The sequence below is a fragment of the Xiphophorus hellerii genome, chromosome 5 (genome assembly GCF_003331165.1).
Source record: "Xiphophorus hellerii strain 12219 chromosome 5, Xiphophorus_hellerii-4.1, whole genome shotgun sequence".
Lineage (NCBI taxonomy): Eukaryota > Metazoa > Chordata > Actinopteri > Cyprinodontiformes > Poeciliidae > Xiphophorus > Xiphophorus hellerii.
Window position 1 is genome coordinate 31,690,876 of NC_045676.1, and position 16,554 is coordinate 31,707,429.

At 39.8% G+C, this 16,554-nt stretch overlaps 1 protein-coding gene across 1 annotated transcript in view; it reads right to left on the reverse strand.

Moving 5' to 3' along the window:
- Positions 1-793: 793 nt before the first annotated feature.
- The window catches only part of LOC116720030 (protein tweety homolog 3-like), a 35,028-nt gene continuing 19,267 nt past the window's right edge, over positions 794-16,554 (reverse strand). Inside the window, exons 6-15 of the mRNA XM_032563026.1 lie at positions 15,957-16,052; positions 15,733-15,805; positions 15,562-15,637; positions 14,558-14,613; positions 14,362-14,454; positions 13,537-13,629; positions 13,312-13,448; positions 9,186-9,356; positions 7,290-7,365; positions 794-4,206 (exon numbers count right to left, since the gene is read on the reverse strand). Of these exons, the coding sequence (XP_032418917.1) occupies positions 4,072-4,206; positions 7,290-7,365; positions 9,186-9,356; positions 13,312-13,448; positions 13,537-13,629; positions 14,362-14,454; positions 14,558-14,613; positions 15,562-15,637; positions 15,733-15,805; positions 15,957-16,052 (1,006 nt within the window). The 3' untranslated portion in view covers positions 794-4,071. The remainder of the gene's footprint in view (positions 4,207-7,289; positions 7,366-9,185; positions 9,357-13,311; positions 13,449-13,536; positions 13,630-14,361; positions 14,455-14,557; positions 14,614-15,561; positions 15,638-15,732; positions 15,806-15,956; positions 16,053-16,554) is intronic.

Genomic DNA, 16,554 nt, shown 5'->3' on the forward strand with positions numbered 1-16,554 from the left:
CTGAAGATAAAGGATGTAGTACATCGGGACAAGCCAGGAGTCTTTTTGTTTTATATGTTACACTATCTGACCCAATATGTCATTAACACAGACTGTGAGCTGTACACAGCTGACTATTGTGAACAACATTAGAAGTCTTCATGTATTATTTGTAACCTTGGTCCTGTCATTCCCCTACCAAAGAAACAGCGAGAGGTCAATACAACTACTCTTCTGGACTGTAATACAGTATGTTTGAAATTGCAGAATGTTGTGACACCTGCAGCCCCAACATAATACAGAATACTTTACATGTTTAAATAATTGGAATGTTTTATGTTTTTTGTTTCTTCTATAAAAGTTTGTAAAAGTATAAAAGTTTTTAATCATAATTAACATTGAATTAACAGGTTTTTCAATCTGGGATTTTATTATTAAGAAGGGTTTATCACGTTTTACACTAAGGACGATATATTGGCTCCAACGTGAATTCAATATTTCTGGCTAACCATATTTCAATGTTGATCCAATCACATTTTGCTAGCTGGGTTAGTATGATACCACACACTGTTTGAACAGCGACATCTGCTGGCAATTGGCAGTTAATGAAGAAAGTGAATTATTTTAAGGCGCAATTTTCGGTTTTGTACAGCTGGTGTCGTGATTCTAAAATTGAAATTACAGTTTAAACAAATTACAACGGCCACTAGTGTACAAGAAAATTCTAGGGGATGTTTACAGCCTTGCCCACCATCCGATAGAGAAAATATCAAAAACAACCAAGTCAAAACAATAAAGCAGTAGCCTTGATCTGTACGTTTAACATGTTTAATTTCATTTTTTAACACTTATTCCAGGCTGAATCATTACCACAGTTTTGACATGTAAATTGTTAATATCAGTTAAAACTATCAGAAAATAAAAACACCGATAGAAAACACTGTCTCACATCTGCACACAGGTATATGAAGTCCTGTAGGCTTCTCTCTCTCTCTCTTACACACACACACACACAAGCACACGCCCACACAAATTACAGTTGGTTTTTTTTACACTTTATCCTACTGCACACAATGTCAGATACAACTCAGGATTCAGGAGAACAGACGACACTGAAATAGTCTTGTTAAAGCATTGCAATACAGAGAGTCATTCAACCTTAATGTGTTCTCCTTATCCTCCAAAAAGAAAAACTAGCTAGTCATTATGCATCTTTAAAGTCTTCTTTTAAAAGACAGAGGAAATAATTAAAAAAAATACATAAAGGGGTATGACGGGTTTTTTTAAAGAGTTTATAAATATGAAAGGCCACTCATCAGTGACTTGTCCCACAGATCTTAACATCGTTTGCATTAATGGTGCAAGAAAACACGGTTAAGTCTTAGAACATAGGTAGCATCGTAACACGGACATTTTCTCTTCCTAGTAAAACCACACGTGTGAGATTGTCTCGCTACTACGAGAGGTGGCCATTGTTTAAGTTAAGCAGACAATATTAAAATCTTCTATACAAACAGTGGGTGAGAAGATGTGTCTATACTGCGTCACCTATGATGCAAATCAGTGTGAGGAGATTGTAGCGTTGCCCCAGCTCTTGATGTAAACAGGACTAAGTGAAGGAAAGAGAGATTTTAAACAATACCCCAACGCCCATAAGGCATGTACAAGAATCAGAATCATGCCACACGCCGTGTGTGTGCAGCCGTGATATGGACGCGACTCAGGCTATTCAGGCAGCCCAGACGCACCGACTGACCAACACTGAGAGAACATTAGGCAATCACGCTGCAGTGACTTCACACACACACGGGTTCACAACTGCAGTTTGTTATTTTACACTGTACAGAGTTTTAGGGCAAGTGGAAAAGCCACGTGGCAGTGTCCCGTCACAGGCAGTGAGTTTGAATTCTTCATCTCATAGAGTCATCTCCCAAAGAACTTGTGCTTGAGTAAAAAAAAAAAAAAAAAACTTAAAAACATTATCCCAATGGTGCAAGGCAAGATTAACTGCTTAAAAAAACTCCAGCAGGAAAGGTTCAGGAATATAAAAGAAGAAAATGACAATTATTATTGGTCACAGTATCACATCCTAAATAAACAAAACAACAAAAAAAATCACCATGTGATGAGTTAATGATTTTAAGTAACATTATTTTCTGTGACCCAATTACCATTCAGGGACAACAGAAATTTGTTTTATGAATATATGTTTTCCCACATTTCAACCACAAACCTCAATGTATTTTATTGGAGCTTCATGTGGCAGACAAAAGGGACTGATGAATGAATACTTTACTTTTTTTCTTCTTATTTTGACAAATAACATAAAGGATGTGGCCCTAGTGTGTATTTAATCCTCTTTACTCCGACATCCAGTGGAACCGAGAGCTTTCAGAAGTCTACTACTTAGTAAAAGGAGTTATTTGAACTCATTATGAATTTCCTGTGGAGTCCTCAGAGGGTTGGAAGAGATTAGTGAACAAACAGCATCATGAAAGTGACAAGACATGTAGGAGACGACCCAAACAACAGGCAGAGACTGCTATTGTCAGATAAGAATTAAAGTCAACATTCTAGTCTAAATGCAAAGTAAAAGATGAGGCAAAATCATTTCATCCTTTACTCAACATACTCACTGTTAAATAAAGCGGTGGTGGTGTTATGCTGTGGGGGACACTTTTGTTCAGAAACCTCCAAAAGACTCGAGATTGAGGTGGAGGTTCACCAAAGCATCATCGTGTGTTAAAGTGTCCCAGTCAAAGTCCAGACCAAGAGTCTGTGGTCAAACTTGCTGGATGCTCTCGATCTTATCTGACTGAGATGGAGCTCTTTTAGTTCTGGGCCTCCAGAAACTGAAAGAAGCAGGCCCTGATGGGCCTGTAGCTGCCATGGCAACTAAAAGCACTTCAATAACATTGTTTTAGAATTTTTAATCAGAAATAAATATCCATCCACTTTACAGCTATCTGCTTTTTGTTGGTCTGTCAAATAAAATTTTGACAAAATAAATTGATGTTTGTGGTTCTGATGGGGGAAAAGAGAAACTTCAAGGTCTATGAATAACACTGAGGCACTGCATGTCGCTCAGCACAATCCTGAAGGGAGAAAACATTTTTATTCTCCCTCTCCATCCTGATCTTCTGACAGCGTTACATAGCACCCAATAGGCTTTAAAATGCAAACAGTGTCCGCTGGTTCCCTTTTCAAATGTTTGTCCTATTCCCTTATCGCTGTCAGCTACACACACAAAAACTAACAAAAAACAAAACGCTCCTTACATGTTTCGTTTTTCTGTTATGAGTCATCCTGAGGCAGTAGGAGATGAGAACAGTATCAGGCATCCTTTATTTTCATTAGTCAGTTTATTTGGCACAAGTTGAGCCTTTTCTTTTTTTTTTATCCACAGCTCCCACTTCCCAGATAAACGTGTGTGTTGTACAACAGAAGTCCTGGCTCAATTACTTCAGAATGCATTAATGGGTGTGTGTGTGTGTGTGTGTGCTGTACATGCACGTAAACACGATGACGGTGGACACGACGATCCGAGCCTTAAGAGACGAGTCGAAAAGGGAATGTGAATGTGGCTCAGCTCAGTTCCTACCTACTGTCACGGCGTTCTGAGTCACTGACTTGTTATTTACAGACATGAGCATTTAGTTAGTGTGTGTGTGTGTGTGTGTGTTTGTGTAAATGGTACAGTGAAGAGTTTCCATGATGAACACACAGCACACCACATAACCAGGAAGCATTAAACAGTCTACTCCTCGTGAAATCGGAATAAAGCGCATGTTGCACTATGTACAGCTCTATACAATGTGTGTATTGGCATGTGGGGGTGTGTGGCTGTGAGTTGTTTCAATGGAGAAGCGTCTCGGACCTGGGGGGGGGATTGATCAGATATGTCCCAGGAGGAGATATCAGAGGAACAGGAGGAGGAACGGCAGAGAGAGGGCGAACTGGACGAGCCGCTCAAAGCCCATGTGTGGCTTCTGGCTTCATCTTAAACAGATTCGGTGGGATCCTGCTGAGCTCCGTCCTGAGAGCTGTTGGCTGTGAGAACATGGCTGAGGCAGTGCTGTGTTGAACTGGTCTCTAGTGGACTGAGGACTGAGGCCGGGCAGCGGGGTTAGGCCGACTGGCGGGATCCAGTTGGTCGTTGGGAACAGAGCGGCGGTTCTGCTCTGGTCGGTTGGTGGCTAGGTATTTCGCTCTCATACTGGAGGTGTACTGGATGGAGAGAGGGAGTACAAGGAGGAAGGAAGAGCAAGAGAGGAGGATGATGAGAAGCATAGAGGAAGGTACAGGAACAAGAAAAAGGAAACATGAGTTTAATATTTAAACCTCTTTTGTACTTCAGAGCATCAGCAGACGAATCCAGCTGAATCCAAACATTTACATGCTATATTAGAACAAAATACTATTTTTTTCCCCACTGACTATAAATCACACTGAACTTTTTCTGATTTAGATACATCAGGATTACCAAAATTACTTATGTTTGTTATACTAATACTGAGAGAATTTTTTAGAACTTTCTTCAAAGTTAAAAGTTTACAAGCACTAAGCCGTTAAACGACTTGGTAAAGCTAAGAGAACGATATCAGGTCTCTGTAAGCTTTACAAGAGCAGAATTCACTGGATGAAACCAGATATTTACACTCACCAAACAAAAAGACACAATCTGAAATTAAATCAGACCAAACTTCTTGTTTCAGATCAGTTAGAAAGATTAAAATGATTTCTGTTTTTATAAATGCCAGAAAAGGCAAGAAGAGTGTGAGGAGGGAGAAAATCTTTTCTCAGAAATAGCAGTCGTGTCAGAGGGACCAGAGTCAAACGACAGTAAACTACTGTGAGAAGATTGTGTTTCGAGGGGTTAGGGTTGTCTTGTAAAAATTACTATGGAAATACATGCTGAAGTTTAGGAGTGGAACAAAAAAAAATCTTTAAAAAAAATTCTGTGACTGGTGATTTATTTTAAAATCTAAAATGTAAAACTGTTGTAGTGTTAAATGACAAGAAAAAATATATATATTTTTTACAGTTTATGTAAACATCTGGTGTCAATCACAGGTAGAAGGAGATAAACACACACATACAGGACATTGGATCAGTCATTTGGACAGCCAGGATCTGACTACAGCAGTCATTCACTAAGTAGCAGCTGATTAGAGCTACATGAAGTTATTGTGTGATTCCTTTGAAGTTAGTCTACTTCTGATGTAGTGGGTTAGCCTGGTATGCGTTAGTGGCTTGATGTGGGAGTCACAGTAAAAGGGGTCTTGTGTTTCCACATCCCTGCAGAGGGCAGACGGTCAGCGCTGCCTGTGAAAATAACAAGCTGCCGTCATTCAGCTGTTTGTGGAAGCTCTGGACGGTGGAGGTGGGAGCAAAGTGGCAGTGTGGCTGCTGGATGGTGAAAGGTGACGAGGGGAGGCACAGAAACAGCAGACACATACACCTCGACCAGAACATGTGCACACATAGACACAGTGTGGAACAGGAAGGAGGGGGGAGAAGAGGAGCTGCAGAGGTTTGGGCTCCAGTGCTTCGGGGGGGCGGGGGCCGAGCTGTGTTCAGCGAGCGGAGAATGTGTCTGAACGGTTCGGCTTCAGCCGGCCACGGCATCCAAACGCATGACATCTACAGCTGATATGTGTGAGGGGGGTTTTCACCAACAAACAAGCCCAGCAACTGTCAAAAGTCACGACGACCGGCAGAGGCGCATCTCAATAAAGTAGAGTTTCATCAAAAAGGGAAATTCATGGATTCAGTTCAACTCCAAACTCACTGATACGTTTCAAGCACTTATTTTCTTTCTGATGGTTTTAAGCTAGTCGAACTAAAAATTCAGTTTCTCAGAGAAGGAAAAATTACAAAAGACCGAGACGAAAGAATGTTAATATATACAGCTCTGGAAAAAATGAAGAGCCCACTGCACTGAAAACCTCCTGATTATTCCACCAAATATTAATTTCTGAACTCTTCCTGAGTTCAAACATTAGTATTGTTGTTTCTAAATGAACATGAACTTGTTTTCTTTACATTATTTGAGGTCTGAAAGCACTGCATCCTTTTCGTTATTTTGATCATTTCTCATTTTCTGCAAATAAATCCAAAATTTTTGCTTGGAATTTCAGAGACATGTTGTCAGTAGTTCATAGAACAAATGAACAATGTTCACTTGACTCAAACGTATGGCTATAAACAATCAAATCAGAGAAACTGATCATTTTTGGTGGTTTCTTCATTTTCTCCAGAGCTGTAAGTCATGGCCTTCATCCTCCACGAAAGGTCACTGCTAAAGCAGGTGGCCGCTCACAGGTTGCTGCATTTAAGCAGATTAACAGAAAGTTGAGTAGAGAGAAAAAGTGTGGTGGAAGAAGGATGTATAACAGGGAGATAAAACTGGAGAGGATTGTGAAAAAGCAAAACCCACAGCGGGGTTTAGAAGAGGTTAACCAGACCGAGGAGTCAGACACACACTCACCTGTGTGTGTCTGGAGAAAAACGACCTGAGTGCTGCTCGGTGGTCCACACATCACACTGTCACTGATTACTGATGGAGCTGTGTCACCTGCTGGTGTTGCTCCGATGTGTTTTATCACGTCCAGAACCAGCACACACCTGGAGAATCTCATGTTTCTCTCTGCTGATGAGTTTTATGGAGATTCCATAACAAGCAAACACTTACAGTATTTCAGTTTGTGCTCAATGAATCGATATAGTATGAGTTTCACATTTTAAATTGTAGTTAGTGGAAAAATAGATGTTTTTGATGATATTCAAGTTTATTGAGATGCACCTGAAATTCATTTTAGCTAGGAGATCTTAGTATGTTTGTTTGCAGTTCTTCCACAGGTTTTGCTGCTGAACGGCAAAAACGCACGAGTTCAGTCTGAAAGATGTTCACCACTACGTTAACCACGATACATCAGAAATAGAGGCCAACTCTGTGTCCAACATGACACTATAGGCAAATCAAAACAACAATTTCTCTTTCAATTCACGTGCAAATGGTACAAAAAAACTCTTCATTTTAAGCTTCAGTTGTCCCAGGCTGCCAAAATGACTCATAAAGCTTGAACCATGGTCACTGTCTGGTTTGAGCACAAATGACACTTGCAGGGATGAAGGGAAAGAGGACTACCTTCCAATATCCACACACAGCATGTCAGACGACTGAGATGGGAAAAACTTCACGCCCTTGTTCTTGGCAGGACAAACAGAATCTCTGTGGGGTTTGTTTTGTGCTGTGGGTATTGGAATACAGTAGAAGGGAACGTGTGATCTAGAAAGTGTGCACTTACAGAGGGTGGAGGGGACTCCCTGCCAATCAGGGGGGTGTTCTCACACCGGGGGTTCTGAAAGTTTGCGTTCTGGCTCCTGCATTGTAAAATAAGAGGTTACTTATTTAATGTGCTCACTCTGCTGCTGAGCTCCTGGTCTGTTTGTGACCTGTAATCTGCTCTACATAACTCTGATCAATTACCTCACTGATAGAATAAACAGGGACCTTCAACTTGGCAATATATAATGTGCACAAAGGTTAAATATTTCCTATCAAGTAACAAGTAGGAACAAATAATGTGAGGAGCCACAGGAAACTGATATATGCCTTTATATTTAGATTAATTTATTATCAACAGTATTGTTTAAAATGTTTTGATTTGATTAATATGTATGTTGACTTTGTAAACAGATAGCGCCTTGAGAAGGTATTATACACTTTTTTACATTTTATCACATTACAAGTACAAGCTTTGATGTATGACTTTTATGATCATCACAAAATGTGATGATCATTTTTATTCAGCCCCCCTTCAACCAGGTGCCTCTAAATAAAATCCAGGAAAAGCAACTGCATTAAAAGAACAACAGATATCATGAAGAACTAAGGATCACACCAGAAAGGTGTAGATGAAGTTACAAAAACAACGTCCCAATACCAAGTTCCAGTTCAACAGCAGAACTACAAGTGAAGCATCCTACAAATTCTTTTTTATAAGACAGTGATGAGAAGGACGCCCTGTCTCCAGTTTGTCACAAGCCTCATACTTCACAGTAAACATGACAGAATGCGCTCTGGTTAAATGAGAGTCAATTGAGGTTGTCCCTTTTTGCCTACAGGGAAAACATCATGTGAGGTAGATCACTACCATCAACCCAAACACACTGAGGCACACGAGCTTTTTCAGCAGGGATTTAGTGAAACATTTAAGAAGATTAAAACAGGAAGAAAACCTGTCACAAGTTCCTATAGACATCACACTGGGTGAGGGATTTATCTATCAGCAGGACAACAGTCCTACGCATACAGTCAGAGCTACAATGGATGGTTTAAATCAAAAGCATTTCCACGTGTTAGAATAACCTGGTCTAAGTCCAGAGCTAAACCCAGCTGAGTGTATGGCAACACTTGACAGATGATGTTTCGGCACTCTGTGTCCATTTTGACTGAACTATTTTGCAAAGGAGAACAAGCAGAGGTCTGTCCATGTGGAAAGCTGATGGAGACAGGATTTACATCTGTAAAATATTAACTCCGGGTGGCAGAACTTTTTTACACTAGTAAACAATTAAAAAGCCCTCCATCACTTTTGTTTGTCTTCACACTTTTGTTCTCCTTTCATGTTGGCCTATCATTGAAAATCTCATTAAAATACATTTAATATTAGTTTTAATGTGACAAAATGTAAAAAAGAAAAAGCAAAACAGTTTAGCAAAGGCACTAAAAAAAGCCATACTAACTACTCCAGCACATAGTTTCTGCTTGCAGTTAACATGCTGTGCTTGATTAAATTAAAATGCAACAAACAGCATCACAACATTAAAGTTTTTTAAGAGTTGTTCTGTTCTGAGCAAGGAAGTCAGTCCTGTGGCAACCACATGCATGCATGGTGACATTATTAGCTTATGTTACTGGGCCGCCAACATGTCTTTGCTGTATTTATCTGATTTCTGAAAATATTGTGGGGATAAACAGGCAGGTCGGCTAAAAGAGGCAGCAGGAGTTTTCCTATCACTCCAACAGGCGATCTAATGAGGAGTTTTCTATGCTGACAGGTTGGTCACAGAGCACATGACTACACTGTGAATATGTCTAGGCTGTGTACTCTGGGCCACACGAGGCTAGCATCAGCTGCCTACAGCCTGCATGTGTATTGATTCTGGTAGCCTCTGGCTAGCGGCTGGTGCTAACTCACATGTATTCAGTGACGGGGGCATTGCTGACAGTGTGGGCTGTGGCAGGCAGGCTAGCTTCGCTGCCATAGCTGGAGCCACAGCTGTAGAGACTGGGCATGTGAACACGGTACAGGTTATCGTGCACGCCGCGAGAGGCACCCGACTCGTCTTCTCCGTCCTCGTCATCCATCCTTCAACCGGTCAGATTAAGAGCAGTTCGTGAGAGGGCATGATGGGTGAGAAGGAAAGAAGGTAGAGGGGAGGGAGATCCAAGAGAGACAACAGAGTATAAACAAGTGATTGAAGATGAGGTTAGGGGGAGAGGGGAGGATTACTGGAGGTCTCCAAGAATAAACGAAACACCAGCCCCGGCCATGCCTCCAGCAGCTGAATGAGTAGAATCGGGTCATTGACAGCATTCATCTACAGACAACATCTACTGCAAATACAAAGGCCTGAAACAGGAAGCTGCATTTTTCATTTTTGAACGCTTTCATTTATGCGCACTGTGTAAACACATTATCCTTAGAGATAACCATGCAGTCATTGTTTTTATGCATCTATTGTTGAGATAGATGTTTTGCTGTTGTTATTTAAAAGCACATAAGTCTGTCAACGAAGAATTAAATGTCAAGTAGGGCTGGGCGATATTTCATACAGCAGGGAGAGTTTTGTTCATCTTGAGATGTCAGAAATGCAATGAATAGCATGTTGTTTGATTGAAGATTTGAACTGAATATTTCCCTAAATGCTTCAGTAACTTCCCCCACTAACAAATATTTTGCCAGTAACAAAGCAAAGTAAAATCCCTCTAAACAATTAGTTAAAAAGTGTTCAGTCTTAAACCTGCAGTATGTAACTCTTATTTTTTTTAAAAAATCTACTTTTTACATATTTGTTAAAGCTGTCACTATGTTGCCACACTATAGCATAAGACAGTAAGACAGGTAACACTGGGTTACAAAAAGATATTTTTTGGAAGTTGCCCTTGTTTTTTCAACTGAATTAGGATTATTTTGCACCACTGAATCCAAAAATGACATCCATTTTACTCAATCTGGTCAGGATTTTATTCTAATTTGATTTAGAGAAATCTGATCTCCTGAATGAATTGATGACATTTTTGTGACATTATCAGTTTATTTATATTAATATTTCTCATTTTCCATCTTTTTTCTGTCTTGATGGAATCTCTCCTCCTGCTCATCACTCATTGATCCAGATTTTCAGGAAACCGATCCATAAATGATAACAAGTCCTGCATTTTGATGCTCATGTTGCTCCATAGTTCAGAAGGTTGACCCAATTGAGCAAAACCAGTGTGAATTTTGGATTTAGCTCATCAAAATGACCCTAAAACAGTTGAAAAACCCCAGATAATTTTTGGGCTGTTGACCAGAGTAATCTGTGAAAAAAAAAAAAAATCAAGTGCTTCTGCCTTCTCCCAGTGTTTGAAGTGCTGGGATACACAACTCAGTCATAAGCAACCAATCAGAGCCAGGAGGAGAGTCTTAGCACTGTCAATCATGCTTGTGTGTGTGTTGCTATTTCAAACAGAAGAAATCAATAAAGGGGTCAAATAATGGGAAATGACCTGCACTTGCCCTTTATCAAGTCCAGAGGACTTGAAAGCACCTTAAAGTACATTCAGTCATTCACAGGTTAATGTTAATTGTTTAATAAAGTCCTCAGTCATATATTTTCCACATCTACGTTAGACATATAACCATAAATGTATACATAACACAATGTTTCCACTCAAATTGCTGGTAAACAGTCAGTTTGGTGCTTGGCACCGTCCAGCAGTATTTGATACACTGATAATTTTTCAAGTTTTCCCACTTACAAAAATTTACTTTCATCGTACATAGACAGACCTCAACCATGAGACAGAATCTAAGAAAAGTGGAAAAAAAATAAAATAAACAATTTTTAAGTAATTAATTTTTAACTTATTACATGAAAGAAGTATTTGATCATCTACCAACCAGCAAGAAATCTGTCCCTCACAGAGCCCTCCCATCCTGCACTCATAGCCTGTTTTAACTACACCTGTTTGAACTAAACAGAGGAATAAAAGACATATTTCCAAACTCTCAAACAATAAGACTTTAACCTCTGAAGACCATCTGTAGGGGAGGGGCTACAGAAGGACAACAGGCAAATAGATGTTATGGAACGGCCTCATGTTGCTAGGAAACCACTTGCACTGAAGACAAGTCTTGTCTGGGTCTTCCAGCATGACGATGACCCTAAACATACAGCCAGAGAAACTACAAAGTACTTCAGTGTTCTGGAGCGGTTTAGACAGTCTTCGTATTTGAACTCAACAGAAGGTCTTTGGAGGGATTTGAAACGCCATGTTGCCAAGTGAAAACTGACAGATCTGGAGAAGGTCTGATCAAGAACTATGGGAAACATCTGACAGTAATCAAAGGTTTCAGTGACATATTGTCTCATACCACGATATTTCATTCCATAACATGCAAATTAATTATTTGAAAATGAAAGTGGAATCTCAATGATCATCTAAATTAAAGACTATCCAACAAGCCTTCTGATTTTTAGCCTTTACACAAAGAAATGAGATAAAATATGAATTCAAATTTCCTACATTTTCACATTTGTATAGGAGCCCTGTATATATCACTATACATCCCTAATGCATAATAGCAATTATTAGGCAATATCACCCAGCCCTGATAACAAGAAATTTGTTTATTTTTAATATGCTAAAAAACTGATAAACTGAAAAAATATGCTAAAAAAAATAGTGAAGCAAAAGTATTGGGGCAAAAGGAGGTAAAATGACTGAACTGAGCAAACTATCTTCAGACGTAAAAATGGTTAAATGTAAAACGACCAGCAACGGAACAACATGAGGCTTTAAAAAAGTATGTGCTGATTTGGAAGTTGGATCTCCGGCTGCAGTGCTGGACACAACATGTAAGCACAAAATTTCACACTGACATCAAAAACACTTTCTTGGTCTTTTTAGTACTTTTGTATCTGCTGTTTACATATCGGCACCATTATCCCAGGTGAGAAAGAGGTGAAAAGAGAGGGAACTATTTAGATGAACCAATGCAGAAAATAAGAACAATGAGATATCTTGCCACCAGATGGCGGTATTTTGCCCTTTCAATAAACTGGACAGTAGAGCCTGCTCACTGGTGCATTAATGAACCCAGTGAGGGTCAGATATGAACTTCTCCTTATTCCTGTTGGGCCATATGCTTGGATTTGCTTTGATCCAAACCCAACAGAAAACCATAAAATCACCACTATGGCACAGCTCTGTTGTAATAGGAACAATCCATCTCTGCATTCAAAGCTTACATCTATTGCACCGATAGTGATGCTGAATTATTATTATTTGATCATATGATTCTTCAGTTATCTCAATATGCACCGTCATTTGCTGAAGCCCGAAGCATTTCCAAATCAGGACAGGGGGAGAGAGTCGGGGAAGGAACAGAAGGAAGAAGTGGGGCAAAAGGGGGGGGAAAAAATGTGGTGACATCCGGTTCAACACAACATAGGTGCTCCAAGTCAAAAGAAAATGAGAGTTGTGCAAACAGACAAACAAACCATCAGTCAAACCGGCAGCAATGAGGGCAGACAGTAAAATAAGAAACAACTGCATGGATGCAGAGACAGGCAGAGGGAGGTATGAAGAAGTTCAACGGTTTGGGAGGCAAATACACCCAAAAGCAATGACATGCATGGAGACTAAGGAGGTTCTGTTTAAGGCTTTTTGCGTTGTTTTCCATCAGGCATTAGAATTATTCACTGGAGCTGATAATGTGTGAATAATTAGCAAACAGGTTAGTCAAAAGACAAGGATTTAGGGATGTGAAGAGTTGTATGTGGTCTGTATGCGCGTTTTCCATTTCATCATTTGCCTTGACTCAACTCTACTGTCCTACTGAAGACGGAATCTCTTCAGGGTGGATGGGATCAGCTGCTTATTTCCCAATACTTTCTCAAGTTGGTAAAATGTTTGGACTAAAGAGTTTTGCAAATAAAGGTTTTATGTTTGTCATCCTAGTTTACTCAGACTTTTTTTGCAGAATGAGCCAAGCCACCAATGGAAAAGTCTCATACCAGCATGAGAGGAACTTTGGAGGAGCATGTGTGTGATACCTCTTCCTTGGCCAGGTATGTGGCACACTGCACACAATAGAAGAGAACATCAGAGCGGTGACAAAGGAGAACAGAACCAGGTAGATAAGACCTTCTACTCCATCATAGCACAGCCCAGTCAAAGCCTGGACATAGTCCTTTAAAGAATAGGAGAGGAGAGAAGAAACGTCAGCTGGGAAGCGCAGATCGAATTTCTGTCATCAAACAAAGCAAACAGTGACTCACCATGTGTAGGCTGCGACAGTCAACCAGGGCGGTCAGCTGGTGGAGACCAACCTCAGTGGAGTTGAGAACCGACTGGATTTGCTCCAGACTCTCCTGCACACAGAGCCAATGGTTTTCATACTGGACAGACATTCTGCTTTATGTGCATGTTCCAGAACTTCTTGAACTTTAGAAAATTGTTCATTTATAAACACAACCTTCAACACACTGTAGTGGGATTTTTAAGGATATAACAACAGGAAAGTGGAAATATCTCTCTGTTGTTCCAATTTCTACCATTTTACATAGTAGAAAATCACAAGAGATTTTCACAACGTTCCCAAATAAAAATCTGTCTTATCTATCTAAATCTAAAAAAAAGTTTCATCTTGGTCTCATCTGACCAGAGATCCTTCTCTGAAACACCCTTCCAAATAGAGCATGAAAACTGGTGGCTCTTTAAACAAATCCTCCATCCTGAGTTGTGAATCCTTGCAGCTCCTCCAAAACCACCATTGACTTCTGAACTGTTTCCTTAAACACTGTCCTCCTTGCATCTCCTTGAATCTTTGAGGCCTCCAGGTCGCATAAGGCCATTTAGCTGTACTGGATTTTACTTAGGGATATCAGAATCAGATGGCCTCTGAAAACAAATACATACTCAAACTTTCAGATAAAAGATTTTTTAAAAAAGGGGAAAAAAAGCCCAACTTTGTGTCGATCTGTGACATAGAATCTATATGGTAGTTGGTGGTTGTAGTTCAGGGGACGGGAATACATTTCCAATCCACTACAAATGCATATCAGTGTTAAGCCTACAGGTAGTTGCACTGTAAGCAAATGCACCTTGGCAGTGGCATAATCACGTGTTGCTGATCTCAGTAGTTCTGCCACATCATCCTGCATCTCCACCAAAGCTTTGTGACTCCCTGACAGCCTCTGCGAAACAAACAGGGAAGTTTCTCAATAGGAAAGACGTCAGAGAAAACATGTTACTGTGAGACTGATTACGAAAAGCCAGAATACTGAGAAACATTTTTACCTGCTGGAACGGGTTCACTTTTCCAGAGCTGCACCTCAGGTAGTACTGCAGGATATCTGGCAGGGCATTCATAGATTTATGTTAGTAAAAAAATATCCAATCCACTTGCATTATGCAGTTTTATAATAAAAAAAGGTAAAGTTTGCATTTATTAGAATTTTCCATGGCCTGCTTGTTCCTGCTGAGGCATGTTTACGGTTATACCAAAATATTGGTGAGTTAGAGTCTTTATTTGTATGTTAGAGTTTATAAAGATGTTGCTTTTATAATCATAATGAACTAAATTTGATTTTTTGATAAGGTTTACAGAAACCCCCTTTAATATCAAAGTGAAAACAGATTTCAATTAATATAATATAAAAGTAACATATTATATTTTATTTCATTTTCATCTTGTCAAAATCATTTTTGACTGAAACATTGAAGGTTTTTTTTTAGTAAATTGCTGTGTCAAAAAAGCTAATTTTTCTTTAATCGTGACTGATTTGTAGACCAAATAAAAGGCACAGTATTTTTAAACAGGCACTAAATATGGGCAACAACTGAGTTCCACAGCAAGTAGATAGAGTGGAAACTCTACAGACAACAAGACTGTGCGGAATGATGAAGCTGAACTAAGCAGAAATATGATAAAAAGGGGAGGAAAGAAATCAGCTCAGATTGCACAATAAAAAAGAAACAAAACTGTGCTCTGGATTCTTTCTGTGATGCCTTTGAGACAAGCAGAGGCAAGACAGGGTTTTTGATGCACAGCAAAATGCGTTGAGAGACAGTATGAGCTTTTAGATACCAGATTGTCAATCAAACAAAATCCCACTGGATGTGCTCAGCCACACACAAAGAAATGAACCACTTTCTAAAAATAGAAGCCATAGCAGCTTCAGCTGCCAGAAGTCAAGCTGACACGTCTTCACTTCTTTGGCAACCAAAATGGACAACAATGTTCATAATGCATAAACTACCTGCAGGAAATCAGCAAGGTTGTATTGTTTCGGTGTATGTACCTTGATTGATGACTGCATTGTCTTTGGTTACACTGGTTATGTAGGAATCTGGAGAGACGCAGAAGTCACTGGCTGACTGTGGGAGAGCCAAACACAAATCAGACATCCAGCAGTAGGGATTACATCACTGTAGAGACAGAGAGCTCAACTGTGTTGCCATGGTTAACTTACAGCAGCGACACCCAGCTCAAGACCCAGAGAACCCCAGCTGATTATCAGAGTCAAAACCCCAAGGAAGCACACTCTGGAGGACGGAAGAAAAAAGAAACTCTCTAAAAAACCGATAATAAACTTGATGGCCGTGCCACATCATGATTTGTACATTTCAGAGAACAAGCAGGGCTTGAATCCGTCCAATCAGAGCAGCGTGGGGGTGATGATGCAACAGACCGTACCCAATCAGAGTGCCCCGAGAGTTGCGAATGAGCCCAAAGAGCACCAGCAGACAAATGAGAACATCGAACAGCAGCAGACCAAGGTAACCCAACCACCTACAAGAATAGAAAAAGGAATGCATTAATCCACAAATAGCATTTCAAAACCTAAAACACGAGCTTCTCATTTGCACTTATCAGGCAAAAAATATGACCTTTATATTCTCACTTTGTCTTGCATGCTATGTTAGTAGTTCAAGGTACAGTGCGAAGAGTAATGGAGACCAGGCACAACCCTGCTTTGCGTATATTTCTGAGGTGAAACTGTTCAAGAGGCCAACACTGAGTTTGATTCTCACAGTAGAATTATTTTATTGGACTTTTATGGTATTAATAACAAGGTTGTGTAGACCAAATCACTTTAAGACCTTATAAAAGAAATTTAATTTAATTAAATGGATGCATTTTCAATATAGCAAGACAATGAATAAAAAAAAACAAAAAAACAACTTGTTTAGGTCAGGCAGGTAAACTGCAGTGTGAGCTGCTGGCGTGCTCGGTCCAGACCCAACGGTCCCACTGAGTTACAAAAATAAAACATAAAAAAAGTTCTTAACAG